The sequence below is a fragment of the Rhinolophus ferrumequinum genome, chromosome 10 (assembly GCF_004115265.2).
Source record: "Rhinolophus ferrumequinum isolate MPI-CBG mRhiFer1 chromosome 10, mRhiFer1_v1.p, whole genome shotgun sequence".
Taxonomy (NCBI): domain Eukaryota; kingdom Metazoa; phylum Chordata; class Mammalia; order Chiroptera; family Rhinolophidae; genus Rhinolophus; species Rhinolophus ferrumequinum.
This window is the reverse complement of record NC_046293.1, coordinates 65,276,474-65,290,707: the sequence shown is the minus strand read 5'-3', so window position 1 is coordinate 65,290,707 and position 14,234 is coordinate 65,276,474. Positions and strand designations below refer to the sequence as shown.

The following is a 14,234-nucleotide window of genomic DNA, read 5'->3' as shown; positions in this document are numbered from 1 at the left end:
TCTATATTCACTTTACCAAGTGGTGAAAAGTCTTGGTGCCAAGCAGAAATCAACGAATATTTTCTGGTTATCAGTGGTTTCTCCCCCACCATAACACACATCCACATAAGTTTCCTTCAATCTAAGGATTAGAATGTAGTTTCTTCCTTTCTCTAGGATGGGAATGACAGGACAAGAATGGCAGGGCTATAGAACTTGCACACTGTTGAATAGTATTAGGTTTGTGACACCTAGAGAAAAATGGGAGTAGGTTTCCAGTACACAGGACCAGTCATAACCAGTAAATAAATCAAATTCAAAGCATGGACTTTCTAAAATGGATTCTCCAACAAACTAAATATTAAGATGACTTCTCCAGTATAACATCTAACAAATGTTAGCAACACCGGTGAAAATACATATCTTTTAATAAAAGCCTCAGAGGGATTGCTTACTTTTCCTGGACTGCATTTCAAACTGACTCAGGAACTGTTTATTGCATGGAGTCACAACAGGATTCTGACCATGAAGTTCTCTTTTAGGCAACAGATCCATTAACTTTTTTGAGGACGCTTCAGATCCAACACCAACAAGGGCAAACCTAAAAGATGTTTAGGGGGGTGAGGGTACAAAGTGAGGAGAGATTAATAATGCTACTGTTATTATAAAGGAAATGGCCTGAATTTAATTTTATCTAAGAGAACTGAAAATATTTCATGAATTAAAACTACATAGTTCAAACTTTCATCTTTAACTTTTTAAGTAACATACCAGACAACCCACTCATAGTGTACAATTCAGTGTTTTTCAGTACATTTAGAGTTTTACAACCATCATCACAATCAATTTTAGAACATTTTTATCACTCCAAAATAAACTCCATTCCCATTGGCTGTCACTCTACTTCCTCCCATCCCCCAACCCTAACCAACCACTAATCCACTTTCTGTCTCTACAGATTTGTGTATTCTGGACATTTCATATGAATAGAATCAAACAATAAATGGTCCTTTGTGACTGGCTTTTCACTTGGCACAATGTTTTCAAGGTTTATGCATGTGGCATTATATATATGTACTGAATTTTTTTTATGGCCGAATAATACTCTATTATATGGATATACCACATTTAAAAAACCCACTCATCACCTGCTGGACATTTGGGTTGTTTCCACTTTTCAGTTATTATGAATGCCACTGTGAAAAGATGCTCAACATCATTAACTATCAGGAAAATCACAAATTGAAACCACGAGATACCGTTTCACACCCACTAAGGTAGCTTTAAATGAAAAAGACAATTAAAAAGGGTTGGTGAGGATATGGAGAAACGGGAACCATCATGCATTGCTGATGGGAATGTAATATGGCACAGCCATTTTGACAATCGGGCAGTTCCCCAAAAAGTTAAATATAAAGTTAACATATAATCTAATAATTCTATTCTGGATACACACACACACACACACACACATACACCCACACTTAGCAGAATTGAAAATACATGTTCATACAAAACTGGTACATGAACATTCATAGGGGCATTCTTCACAATAGCAAAAATGGGAACAGCCCCAATGTCCATCAGATGATGGATGAAATTTAAAAAGGGGGTACATTCAATTAATGGCATATTATTTGGCCATAAAAAGAAGTACTGATACATGCTACAACATGGATTGCCTTGAAAACATTAGGCTAAGTGAAAGAAGTCTGTCACATGGGACTACATATTATATGATTCCATTTACAATGAAAAGGCTCATCCATAGAGACAGATTGTTAATGGGTATGAGATTTCTTTGGGGGATGATGAAATGTTCTTGAATGAGGTAGTGGCAATGGTTGCACAACTTTGTAAATATACTAAACACCTGTGAATTGCACATTTAAAAGGGTGAATTTGATGGTATGTGAATACCGCAATTAAGAAAAATACATTTAAAACGAAAAATGAATGATTACCAATTTTGTACAGTTATAGGATATTCTAGATTATTATCAGGAGTGCTCTTAAGAAGTTAGAACCTTTTTCTCCCTAATATTCAAAATGGTCCATTAATTAGATAGATCCCTTATTCTGGTCAACAAATTCCAGTTTGACTCAAGATTATCTTGGGTCACAACATTTAGAAACAATTTAATGAATTCATTAATTTAACAAATCTTTATTGAGCACCATCTCCTACATGCCAGGCAACATTCTAGGGCTAGGGATACAATAGTGAACAAAACAAAATCCCTGCTCTCGTAAACTTACAGTCTAGTGGGAGACAAGACAAGGCAATAAACAAATAAAAGACACCATCATAAAGAAAAAACATAAAGGAAACAGAGTAATGGGAGCAGAAGGTGCTTTTTGCACAAGATGGTCAGGGAGGGGATTCTTAACCCATCTTGAATGAAGTGAGATCCACGTGGATGTTTTTGGGGAAAATAAACCAAGAGAAAACAGCTAGTGTAAAGATCCTAACTAGGAATGTGTTTGAGGAACAACAAAGAGACTAAAGTGGGTGAAATAACATAAGGAGGCAGAGAGTGGAAAAAGATAAGGTCAGAGAGATGGTGAGGAAACATCACACAGTGCCTTGTAGGCCACAGTAAACATTCTGGCTTTTACTCTGAGATAGGAAGACTCTGAGCAAATATTGATGTCACTTTTTTACAACTTCTATTACGTGTAGTATAGACTCTAGGGGATTGCAGTGAAAGCAGGAACACCAAGTAAGAGGCTATAGCAAAAATTCAAGAGATTTATATAAAATGATGCCTACTGTAACATTATTTATAATAGGTAAAAACTTGAAATGACCCAAATAACCAAAAATACAAACGATAAAATAAATTACAGTAGCATACAAGGTTATAAGGGAAAGAATTAGATATTAGAGAAAATGCGTATTTATTGATAAATATTTGTTTTACTTCGGTATCAAACATGTTATAAAACATGCGAGTTACAATCCTGTTGTTTTTTTTTTGCAAAATAGGAAGCCCTATGAAGAAACCTGGAAGTTCTGTATTTTGCCGTGCATAATGCACACTTTTTGTGTGTGTGAGGGAAAAATAAGGATGCGCATTATATATGGGTAGTACTAATTACGTATCTATATAAATGTTTTTAATACTTTTATTTATGCCTATGAGTTAAAAGTGTAACTCTAGAAATCAATAACAATATCTGTATGCAAAATAATACCCTGGAATACAACTGGTTTTGTTGAACTTATGATGAACTTGCAATGACGAAGAGTTCTTGGCCTTCTATGATGCATAAATATTGTAAATTTGTTACCTATACATAAAATTAATTCCTTGTACCTTGTATCTGCTCTTGTGTTTTGTAATTTGTTACATAAAATTTCTTGTACCACAATATGTTAAAAAATGCTAAAATTCCTTTATAATACAAAAAACAAGTACCTAAATGTAAACAAATAAAAATTTGAATTAAACAATTAAAACAAAAGAGTTTTTTCCCTAAAAGTTTGGGCCAAAAACGTGGGTGCACATTATACATGGCAAAATACGGTATGGTATATTCACTAAAATGTTAAGAGTGATCATCTATGGATAGTGAGATTGTGGCTTTTTCTTTTATTTTATTTTTGATATTTGTATTTTATAACATTCCTATAATGACCCTACCACATTTGTATAAATAGTTAATAAAAATTAAGCAAAATATCCATGTTACTCCCATTCTCCAGTTGCTCATCTTCCTGCATCCCTTAAGCACAGGGATAGTAAGTAACACTTCTTCAAACTGTTATTTCAATGAACATTTCAACCACACATGGAACTCAGGAAAATTAGCTAGATCACAGGGCAAGTGAAATGAATATGAATCTGTCCAGGAACCTCCTGCCAATGTGGATACTAAAGCATCTTACACACATGTAGTCGGCATTAATGCTTACACACATGTAGTCAGCATTAAATTTCAGGAAACACACCCCCAAGATTATAATCACTAGCTACTAACTTACATTAAAAAAAAAAAAGAATTAAAACAAAATTCTTACCCCTTTGACTGGCCATTTGCCCGATTTTCAAAAAATTTTATCTCCAAAATATCATTTACTCCCAAAGAATGAACTGCTTCAGTTAAGTCTTCATCTGTTGTCCACTGCAAGACATTTCCCCCCTCATCAACCATCAAACCATATCCAAGATTTCTATTGCTTCAATTTAGTTTTTAAGGGTAAACTCAGGATAAACAGGAGAAAATTAATACTCAGTGAAAAATCGAAGTGCAATTACTGCATGTCAGTCTCCAATTTTTAAACAGCAAAAAAGCACCTGAGGACTTAACTACATGCCTTGCTAAGTTTCGGAAATCAGAAGATACAAACTCTTGGAGATCAGATATATGTATTGTTTTACTCTTAAAAAGTTCTGCTCTTTTCCAACTTTATAAACTGCTATGCTTTTAAATTTTCAATAAAACCAATGTCACTTGTCGCTTCCTCTCTTTAAAGGAAACTATTTGGGGAAATAAATTCCATCTTATGCTTTAACATAAGATAAAAAGAAACATATGTATTGAGTACCTACCATGTACTTTATATAAAATATTTAACTCTTAATAACGTGCAAGTCCTATTACTATTCCTATTTTACATGTGGTGCAATAGAAAGGTTAAAGAGCTTGTGTAACTTCACAAACTAATAGATGAAGAGGTAAGAGTCAAACTCGTACTTAGCAACCACTCTCCATAACTATACCGCTCCAGTCTCCAACATTGTAAAAAACTGCTCAGACTGGTTGGTAGGAGATCAATCAGTTTAATTAGTTTTTTTTTAAATGGAAACATTTAAAATGCTATTAAGGATGTGAAAGAATGATAAGTTTTGATTTCTACACAATTTTAAAACTTTACTTAGAAACATTATTGCATATAGTGGAAAGATGTAAATATTCTGTAGCACTGCTCTAATTAACATTTAGTATATGTGCTACCGAAGTGAGCACATGCTCTAATTAAGATTTAATGCTAATAAAATTAGATACATTGAACATCCAGTTAATGAATCTCCCAAACACTAATCTTAGTCTCACATACTCAAATTATAATACAATATATATATAACAATATTTCCATAAATTAAGATTTCAAATTTAAGAGCAGAAATTAAACTCAACAAGCCCATAACATAGATTAGATATTGAAACTTTTTTAGACCAAGATTCATATTGTCTCTTTCTCTCCTTTTACAGTTCTGAATCCTGGTTAAGACCGTATGTAAGCATTTTTTTTTTTTTGTAAAATTGGGATAGCTAAAGTGTAGGAATAGTAAGGTAAAAAGAATAATTGATCTGACGATAAAATAATTGAATATGTTTCACTGAAATCGCTACCAAAATAAGATGAATGACTACAAAATTCAAAACTAGAAGAGCTGAATTTATGTTTTAAAGATACTTTTATTGCCCTCCTCATTGCATGAGCAAACATATAGAACCACCAATCTAGTAACTTCAAATTTTTATTTTATAAAACTGGAGAAAAACGTTAACTGGACCAGCTCAAAATCAATTACCAATAATTTAATTCATATGCTAAGTTTACTTACCCATGTTAGATTTCCAATATATAATGCAATTCTCTTTCCAGTATATGTATAGACAACATTTGGTGCTGCTCCTTTACCCACATCATCACCAACGGTTGGTGGGAGAGTATCCATGTAATCTCGGTCTTCTGGGGCATCTCCATTATTTGCAGATGGAGAGATGACATCATCATACAAATCTATCTGATCATGCCCACCATATTCAGCTTCCTGAGATACAGAAATAATGCTCTAGTTATACAATAGTCAGACTACTACTAAGATTTGAACACAAATTCAACATTTTTTGTTTTAAAAATCTGGTTGAAGATAGAAAAAGGCCCAAAGGTCTAGGTACACATCTTACACTTTATGCCATACATGTATTCTTGAACAGTGCCTGTAAAGTGAATTTCTATCCAAAGAATCCTATTTTCCCACAATTTTACTGTAATATAGGAAATAATGTTTCTCTGGGAAAATAATAATATGGAGGCAAAATTAATAATGTAAAACTTTTCTTGGAAGTAAAATACTATTAAAGTAAAAGTAGTAACACAAGAATTAATAAAAATAGATAAGCTTTAAAAAATTGATACAAAATTATCACAGAAATCAGAGCCATTACAAATCTTTAGCATTTAACTGCAGAAAAAGAGAAAAAGACAACTATTATTTTCTGTGATATATCAGGATCTTCTTTCCCAACCCTGTGAAAGCTATTAGTTTTAGAAAAAAGCAGTGAGCTGAGCCACAGGGAATAAGGAAATGTGGGTAAGTAAATAATTCCAAATGTCATAACAAAGGTACAAGGGAAAAAGAATAAAACACACTTAAAACTATACAAATTAGTATCTACCGACAGTTTTATTATTCTCAGTCAACAAAGAGTTAATGCTTACCTGACTTCTCAGACATCTAGTCAATTAGCAAGAGAAAAAAACATGTGAACAAGGATTTAGGCAGTAAAGCTTTGCCACTGAGTGTCACCAGCTGAATTAATGCAATGCTAGTGAATGCCACTTACATGCGTAAATAAGCAAGGAAAAGGAAAACGGAAAAGAATCATGTGTAAAGAGGAGAAAAATGAAATAAGGAGGGTTTAATTTGTAAATAAGCCCAAGAAAATGCAGGTATTGGCAGAACACTCAACACCATTTACATTGCCTTTGGTACCATTACTGGGCCACAGGCCTAGCTAGCCTATAGAAGTGAAAAAATTTTCATTTTCCTCCCTTTTCCCACCACTAAGTACTTAAATTGATGTGACGTGTTTTATTCTTATGATACAGAATATTTGAGATAATAGAGAGGCAATTAGTTACAAAACAACAAACTTAGAATTCAGCCATAACTCACATCCTCTCCCATTAATACAATTTTTAAAGGATGAATTGTTATACAAATGGCATATAAAGAGGAGCTGGTAGTTTTAAAGATTGACTATTACATGGATAGAGAATGACCCAGAGGAAGCATTCATAATATGACTGTAAACAGATCAACAAAATATTATTATAGGCCCCCAAAGGAACAGAGCTGTTGTTTTGTTATTCAGAAGGGAGCCAAAGTCAGATTTTTTAAAAAAGAAAAATCCTAGACGGGGAAACACCATTTATACACATAGCCAAAGGGACCTGAAATCTGTGAAGTCATCTTCAGATAATCTTCCGCATAACAGAGCTAACCAATTTACTAACTATATAACAGAATCTTTACATAACACTTTTGTTATGAGGTAGAATGTAAGGCTTATTTAATAAGGGATCCAAAATCTCAAGGTTAAGTCAGAGAACAAACCCATCTTCAGCAATGGGCAGACCACAAGTCACTGAATAATCCATTAATTTTGCTTGTACAGCAACACCAAAATAATCTTTCAGAACCGAGTTTTTGTTAAAGTAACATGCTCAAATTGCAGTGAAAGTAAAAATTAGAAAAAAGGAGGGTGAGTTTTGTTATGAAGTTTCAGTGTAGCTGAAGCTTCAGGTGACGTAGTTGCAGCAGTGATTCAACACACTTAAAATTACTAAAAAGCTTCCCAGAAAGGGTAGTGGGCACTTTAAACTCTCTTGCAATCCAGTTCTGTACGTCAAGTAGAATTATAATAATAATAATTATTATTCAAAGGAAGCTGTGTTTCCATCCTCCTCAGCAGAGACTATAATCACAACATGTGGTCTGAGGGAGAGTAAAAAAGAATGCAAGGGTTATTAATAGCAGGACTAAAATAAAAGTATTTAAATGTATACTTTCACCAAACAAGTTTACACATTATTCGATTTTTCATTGGTTGTAAATCTAGGAAAATGTTTACATAAGTAGACAATAATTTACAAGCATAATTGCAGCTACACTAACCTGGTGAATCACAATCACTTACTATTTTTGTCCGTCCATGAATTCCTATGTTGACATCAACCAATTTTCCATATTGATATGATTCTACCAATATTTAGGATCAGCCAGATTGTCTGGTAGTTGGACTGCTTCCAATTGGTTGAAGTATGATGCTAATTGAGACCATGGTCCTGGGGTTTGATCTCCATGAGGACTAGTTAGCTTCGCTCTGTTCCAAGGCCACAGCCTGTACTTCTAGCCCCAACGGTATGCATTTGGTCGTGGTGAAAAAATATTAATGAATCTAAATACATTTGCTACCATTATAAAAACATAACTCAAAGCACAAATTCTTTTGTAGTATTAGTAATCTTTTCAGCTTCAGCATGACACCTACTCTCCACATTAAAAAAAAAAAAAAAATACAGAACACAACCTACTTATTGTCCCCACTTTAAAAGGGGGGAAAACACCCATATTCTGAAATTTTGCAAAATGTATGTCACAGGTCATATACAAAGAAAGTGAACTCTGAAAGTCTACTGAACAAACAAAAGAAAATGGTTTCTACTTTGTTAAAGAGAAATAGTCAACAATGTTAGCTTCTACTACGTAAAGAGTCTTTTCAATTATTACCTTTTGGAAATTTTAATGGCATTCAAAAAACAAGAAAATATCAACATTACTCCTCTAATAATTTTAGATCCCAAATGCTGCACAATCTTAACTATCTACTTTTCACAGTAGCTCAATAGAGCTGTGCATTATATATAACTTCCAATAATTAACAGCTCTCAGGGTTTATTTAAAACTCCACTAAGTAATTTTTTCTTTTCTTACATTCTAAATCAACTACAATCATTCTAAAGGTAAGGTATCCTCTCAAGATCTTGTACTTCAAGATTATGTTCTACATGGTGTACAAATAGCTGTGGCCAAGAGAAAACACTTAAAAATAACATGGATAGTAACCAAAATTCTATTAGTTACTTTTAAAAACAATGTTTCTCAATCATTTTTTTTCATTATCACCCTCCCCTCCCCTTCAAGGAGTTATTTTTAGACATAGTTTCCCATAATTACCTCCCATAAAATTGTAATACCACAGACATACTGTATATACTGAATACCATCATTGGGATGACCATGGTATAGCTGTAGTATACTCTTCATTCTTCTTGACCAGCCCAACACTGCTTTTGGTCCTAAAATTGCAGTAATACCATTCCTGCACGAGATGATACTACTAATAACGGCACAGCAAAGGCCACTTGTTTCAAAGCTCCTCTATTTAATCATAAAAAAAGAAAGGAATTTAATAGTAATTTCCATTCAGAGAAATATATGCAGGGGGAAAAGTTGCATTTTGCATTTACAAAACGCACTCTATACCAAGGAAGACAAATACTAGCTATAGCACACAAAATCCAGTATCAGATAATATAACACATACTTATCTTTTTAGAAAATACAATCATTTTCTAATTTCTTCCAGTTATTTTCTGGGGAGATATTAAAATCAGTTTGTAATTCCTGTAAGACGCTCAACTAATAGTAAGGAAGCCAACTTCGTACTGAAAACATTCCACATAAACCAATGTGGACTTTCACTGGCAGCTGAATGGACTACACTCATAAATAATAAAATTGAGTGAGAAGAGTTCTATCTCTTCTAAACATTTCTACCCAAGTTTCTGAATCAATCTCTACCTACTTCATCATTCTTGACCTTAGACTTTTTTTTTTACGTTGTGTTCACCACCCAGTCAGTTCTCATCGCCATAAATTTGACCCCCTTTACCCTCTTCTACCATCCCCTTTACCCTCTGGTAACCACTAAACTGTTGCCCTTACAGAGTTATCTTACAGGGTATTCTATTAAATATAAACTTATCAGAAATAAGGTTTCACTGATTTGTCTAATAAACATATTTTCCAAAATTGGCTAGACAACTGGCTAGAGATATACAATCACTAAATATAAAATATAACAACTAATGAAATAAAGGCAAGCTGACTTATAAGAATGTCTAGGTGAATGTCTAGATTAACTTCTAAGTGAATTTTTTTCCGGCCACTACCTATATAGTTTCATTTTAAAGTTAGTGGTCAGAAAGCAGCACTGTTACAGTGACCCACTGCCAGACAGATCAGTAAATAAATTCTACATTAAGAGCTTTTGATTTCCAAACAAGCAAAATACACACTATTTCAATGCATACAGTACAAGCTTTCCTGAAGTTCATAAAATTTTGGACATTCCTCTTCCCTGCCAGCAAAAACTCTACAGATAAAGGTACATATAAAGGAGTGGATTCTACAATACACAACCTGTCCGTGTTATAATTACATGGGTGTTTCTCACCCACACTACAGTGCACTCTAAAGGTAGAGACTACCGAAACTTTGCATCCCTCTTTGTTGGCATAAAACAGATACTCAAGAAATGTATTTTGAAAAATTGAGTTTTAAATTTTATTTAGTTTTGGTCAAAATAAAAGTCTATAATTATTAATTATTAGGCTATTAACAATAATTTGAGTACAAATCCCAGTTCAAATTGAACAGATACACACTAAAGGCTAAAACAGAACTGCTTTCTTCTCAACTCCAAATTCAAGTAATGTAGAGGTTTGGAAGTCGTTCAAATTCTCCTTCCACTGGGGCAACTGTTCTCGATTTGGTTACATCCAAAGACCTTCAATTAAAGAACTAAAGAGCACCCATAAAGAATAATAGCTCAGTCCCATGTGCTTTCTCCCCTTCAGCTTTATTCCCATTCTTAAGTTCTTCTGGTGAAGAAAGGAACTTTATTATAGTTTCATTAACTTATTCTCACCCCATCTCCAAATTAAAGTTTCTTCTATGACAGCTGAATGTCTCACACCTTTTTTTAAAAAAACTTTTATTTATTTTAAGTGTGTTTTTTCCAGAACCCATCAGCTCCAAGTCAAGTAGTTGTTTCAATCTAGTTGTGGAGGGCACAGCTCACAGTGGCCCATGTGGGGATCGAACCGGCAACCTTGTTAAGAGCATGGCACTCTAACCAACTGAGCTATCCAGCTGTCTCCATTACACTTTATACTGTACTTTCCCAAAATACACACTCAAAAAACACCTTCATGAAAGTACGACCATTTAAAATAGAAGAAATGGGAAATACATACTCTACAGAGAATTTCAAAGTACGTATACAAATTCAATGAAAACTGCAGTTCACATTAAAGAACAAAAAAATTTTTTAAATGTTTACAGCAGTTTAGAAGCTAAAGTAAATCAAGACTGGTTATACTTAGTAAAACATTTTACTCAACTACAATAAAGTGAATGTTTACTATACACATACAAATAAGGTCATCAGCTAATAGAGTGCAAATTAATCAGTAATAATTTTGTAGTTGCCTCTAATTCTGATGAAAATTCAGAAAACTATTTGAATAATAGTAACATTTGAAAAAACAGGATGAACCTTGTTTTGGCCATATTTTGTACAGGAATTGCTACAGCAAGCAATAGAGTACAAAGGCCAATGACATGCAAAATAACAAAACAAAGCTTCCATTTAATCCCCCCATTAATCTATCCAAAAGTACAAATATTTTACTGGTAAAATTATACAACTATGTGTGAGATATAATGCTATTGGTACAAGTCAACAAAAAGTTATTTTATTTTTTTTATTGAAAATAAATTTTTTTTTCAAAGTTACATTTTAAAAAGAACCATATGAAGTAAATTCCTCACTAGGGCCACAAAATTCTAATCTCATCTTACCTCCTGCTCAGTCATAGAGATAAGCACTAGTTACAGCACAGAGATAAGCATGTATCATTTCATACAGCAATATGGAATAGAGAAAAGCCCACCCCCAATTTAGTTTATGAAAGCCTAAAATATATTTCATGGAGAGGTCCTAAAGAAAGCTCAACTTCTAAAATTGCACACCAATTTTTCCTTTATTGTGGGTAGAAAGGCAAAGCAAATGTATATTCCTGCAAGTAAATCTAATGAAAAGAGATTTGAACACTTAATTGTTCCTTTACTTGGTATGGAGGTATGGCCCTCTTTTGCATGAAATGTTATACTCATTTGATAAATAAAAATTCCTGAAAGTCTATGTCCGACTTAAAAGCATTAGAATCTGACTGTAGCACTCCAGAATTTTCTAATTTGTCACTGACACCATTAAGGCATCATATATTCAAAATATAAGCACAATAAAAACAAAAATTTTAAAGCTTAACCTTTGATTACACTGGGTTACATTTAAACATATTCAGTCTCTAACAGAGTAGGAAACATTTAAGCTAACTGAAAATTTGTTTCTAATATTTAAACCAGGGGCACAAAGTCATTCCCGAAAAAAAGAGCGGTAAGGATTACTAGCTTGCGCAATTAAAAAAAAAAAAACACATCCTGAGCCCCTAGTCACAAATAAGATCCTTAACGGAAAGGAAGAAACAAACAGATTAATCAGTAGAATTTGATTAAGTTTCTTATACGGACCTGGAAAATACAAAAAATAAAGCTTTCAGGTGCACTGCAGTTAGGCACAATTTGATTTTTAAAAATGTGTTACTACATAAAAGACAGTAAAGATGTGAACAGCAGGTTTAGAGCTTAAACGTCACTGCTCTAGTACGAGATCTTTTGCAAGGATGCCCAACATCAGACATCACAGCTCCGCGGCTTAGTTCTAGGCCAACGGTGGCCTGTGAGATACCGGAAAAACATTGCATTCTCACTTTCTGCACCCTTTCAAAATGTAAAGCAGATCCCTTGGAGGGTATCTAACATTTTGCTTTTGAAAATCGGGTCACATCTACATCCCTTTATTTTTAAACTATAGCGTAAGCATTTCAGGTGGGCATTCTTTATTTTAACCACTCCACTGATCTCTTGGTGAGCTACCATCTTTCCTGTTCCATCCAACCATCGCGCTTCTAAGTCTTCCTTTTGCCCAGACCACCTATCTTCACAGGTATTTTCATCAGAAAGGCCAAGAACGACTGGGCCTCAAAGGCACTGCCAGCCCTCTACCATCGAGGCAGGACCCAGCGCACCGACTTTTAAAGGATCTACATGGGTCCAAAAGTCAAAGGACTTGTTGCAAACGCGCCCACATCCAAGCCGCCGTCTGAAAGTGTGAGGAGAGGAGGAGAAAGGCGGCACGCCGAAACCTGTCGCAAACGCGAGCAGGAGGGCCCAGGAAACCCGGCGCGCGGGATACAAAGGGCGGTGAATGCGGCCTTCCATGAGGCGACCGTGCGCGGACACGGAGACAAAATGGAGCGACGACAGGAATCGGAGCCCGAGCGGCAGGCAAGGCCGGGGAAGAGGCGGGGGCCGGCGCGCGCCCCGCCGGGCTCGCTCCTCGACCTGGCGGCAAGGGAGGGGGCGCGGTAGCGACCCGTGCTGAACCCCCGCCACACACACGCGGCCCCACTGCCCGGGCCTAGTGCGGCGGGAAGCGCCCGCCCGCCCGCCGCCGCTAACAATGGGAGGCGAGGTAGCGGCGAGGGAGGGGCCGACGGCGGCTGCACAGCGGCCCGCGTCCGCGCTCTGGGCCCCCGCGGCTGGCCGCACCGCCCTCGGTCTGCGAAACGTCGCGGTAGAACGAGGGGCGAGAGGGACGCCGCGCCGGAGCCGGGCGGCACGGCCCACGGGCGGCAAGGGCGCACGGGCTGCAGCCGCGCCGGCTCGCAGCCCACGACTGGCCCGGCTCAGCGTCCGGGCCGCAACCCTGCCCGCTTCGGCGGCGTAGGCCTGGGGCCCTCACGTACCTGGTTGAACTCTTCACCCACATCCGCGTAAATGTCTATGTGGTCCACACCGTCCGCCATTTTTCCTCGGCCTCGGCCGCTGCCGCCGCCGCCGCCTCCTGCAGGTCCGCCCGCCGCGGCAGCAGCAGCGGATCTGGCGGCGGGGGCGGGGCGCGCTGCGTCACTTCCGAGGCCTGGGGGATTGAGGCGGGGGCGGAGGGGGGCTGCCTGGGGCAGCGGTCTCCCGTGCAACCTCGCCAGGCGGCGGGCCCAGAAGAAAAACTGCGTCCCTGAGGGTAGAGGCAGTTTCTTTTGTGTGTCTGGGTTAGGCCTGCAGGCGAGAGCGGGGCCGCGGGGGGGGGGGGCGGCGGGGGGGGGGCGGCGGGGGGACGTCCCAGTTTCCAGAGACTGTTTCCACGTTGCCCCAGGCACACGCAAGCGTGTGGTAATATTTTCTCTTCCCACTGTTTCTCACAGCTCGGGCTTCTAGAAAGGTGGGAGTTACATGTCCACGATTAAATACGAAGTGTAAATTCGCATTCTACGAGCGCCTTGAGAGCGAGAACAAGGTCTTTACCCCTGCATCCCTACTCAGAGA

At 37.0% G+C, this 14,234-nt stretch overlaps 1 protein-coding gene across 4 annotated transcripts in view; it reads right to left on the bottom strand.

Annotated features, from left to right (window-relative positions):
- Nucleotides 1-13,841, bottom strand: part of CPSF6 (cleavage and polyadenylation specific factor 6) — a 33,189-nt gene extending 19,348 nt beyond the window's left edge. Inside the window, exons 1-4 of one of the 4 annotated variants that reach the window (XM_033116534.1) lie at nucleotides 13,658-13,841; nucleotides 5,556-5,765; nucleotides 4,004-4,107; nucleotides 435-580 (exon numbers count right to left, since the gene is read on the bottom strand). In XM_033116534.1, the coding sequence (XP_032972425.1) occupies nucleotides 435-580; nucleotides 4,004-4,107; nucleotides 5,556-5,765; nucleotides 13,658-13,717 (520 nt within the window). In that variant the 5' untranslated portion in view covers nucleotides 13,718-13,841. The remainder of the gene's footprint in view (nucleotides 1-434; nucleotides 581-4,003; nucleotides 4,108-5,555; nucleotides 5,766-13,657) is intronic. The other 3 variants (XM_033116536.1, XM_033116535.1, XM_033116537.1) reach the window with 3 other exon arrangements.
- Between the last annotated feature and the right edge of the window lie 393 nt (nucleotides 13,842-14,234).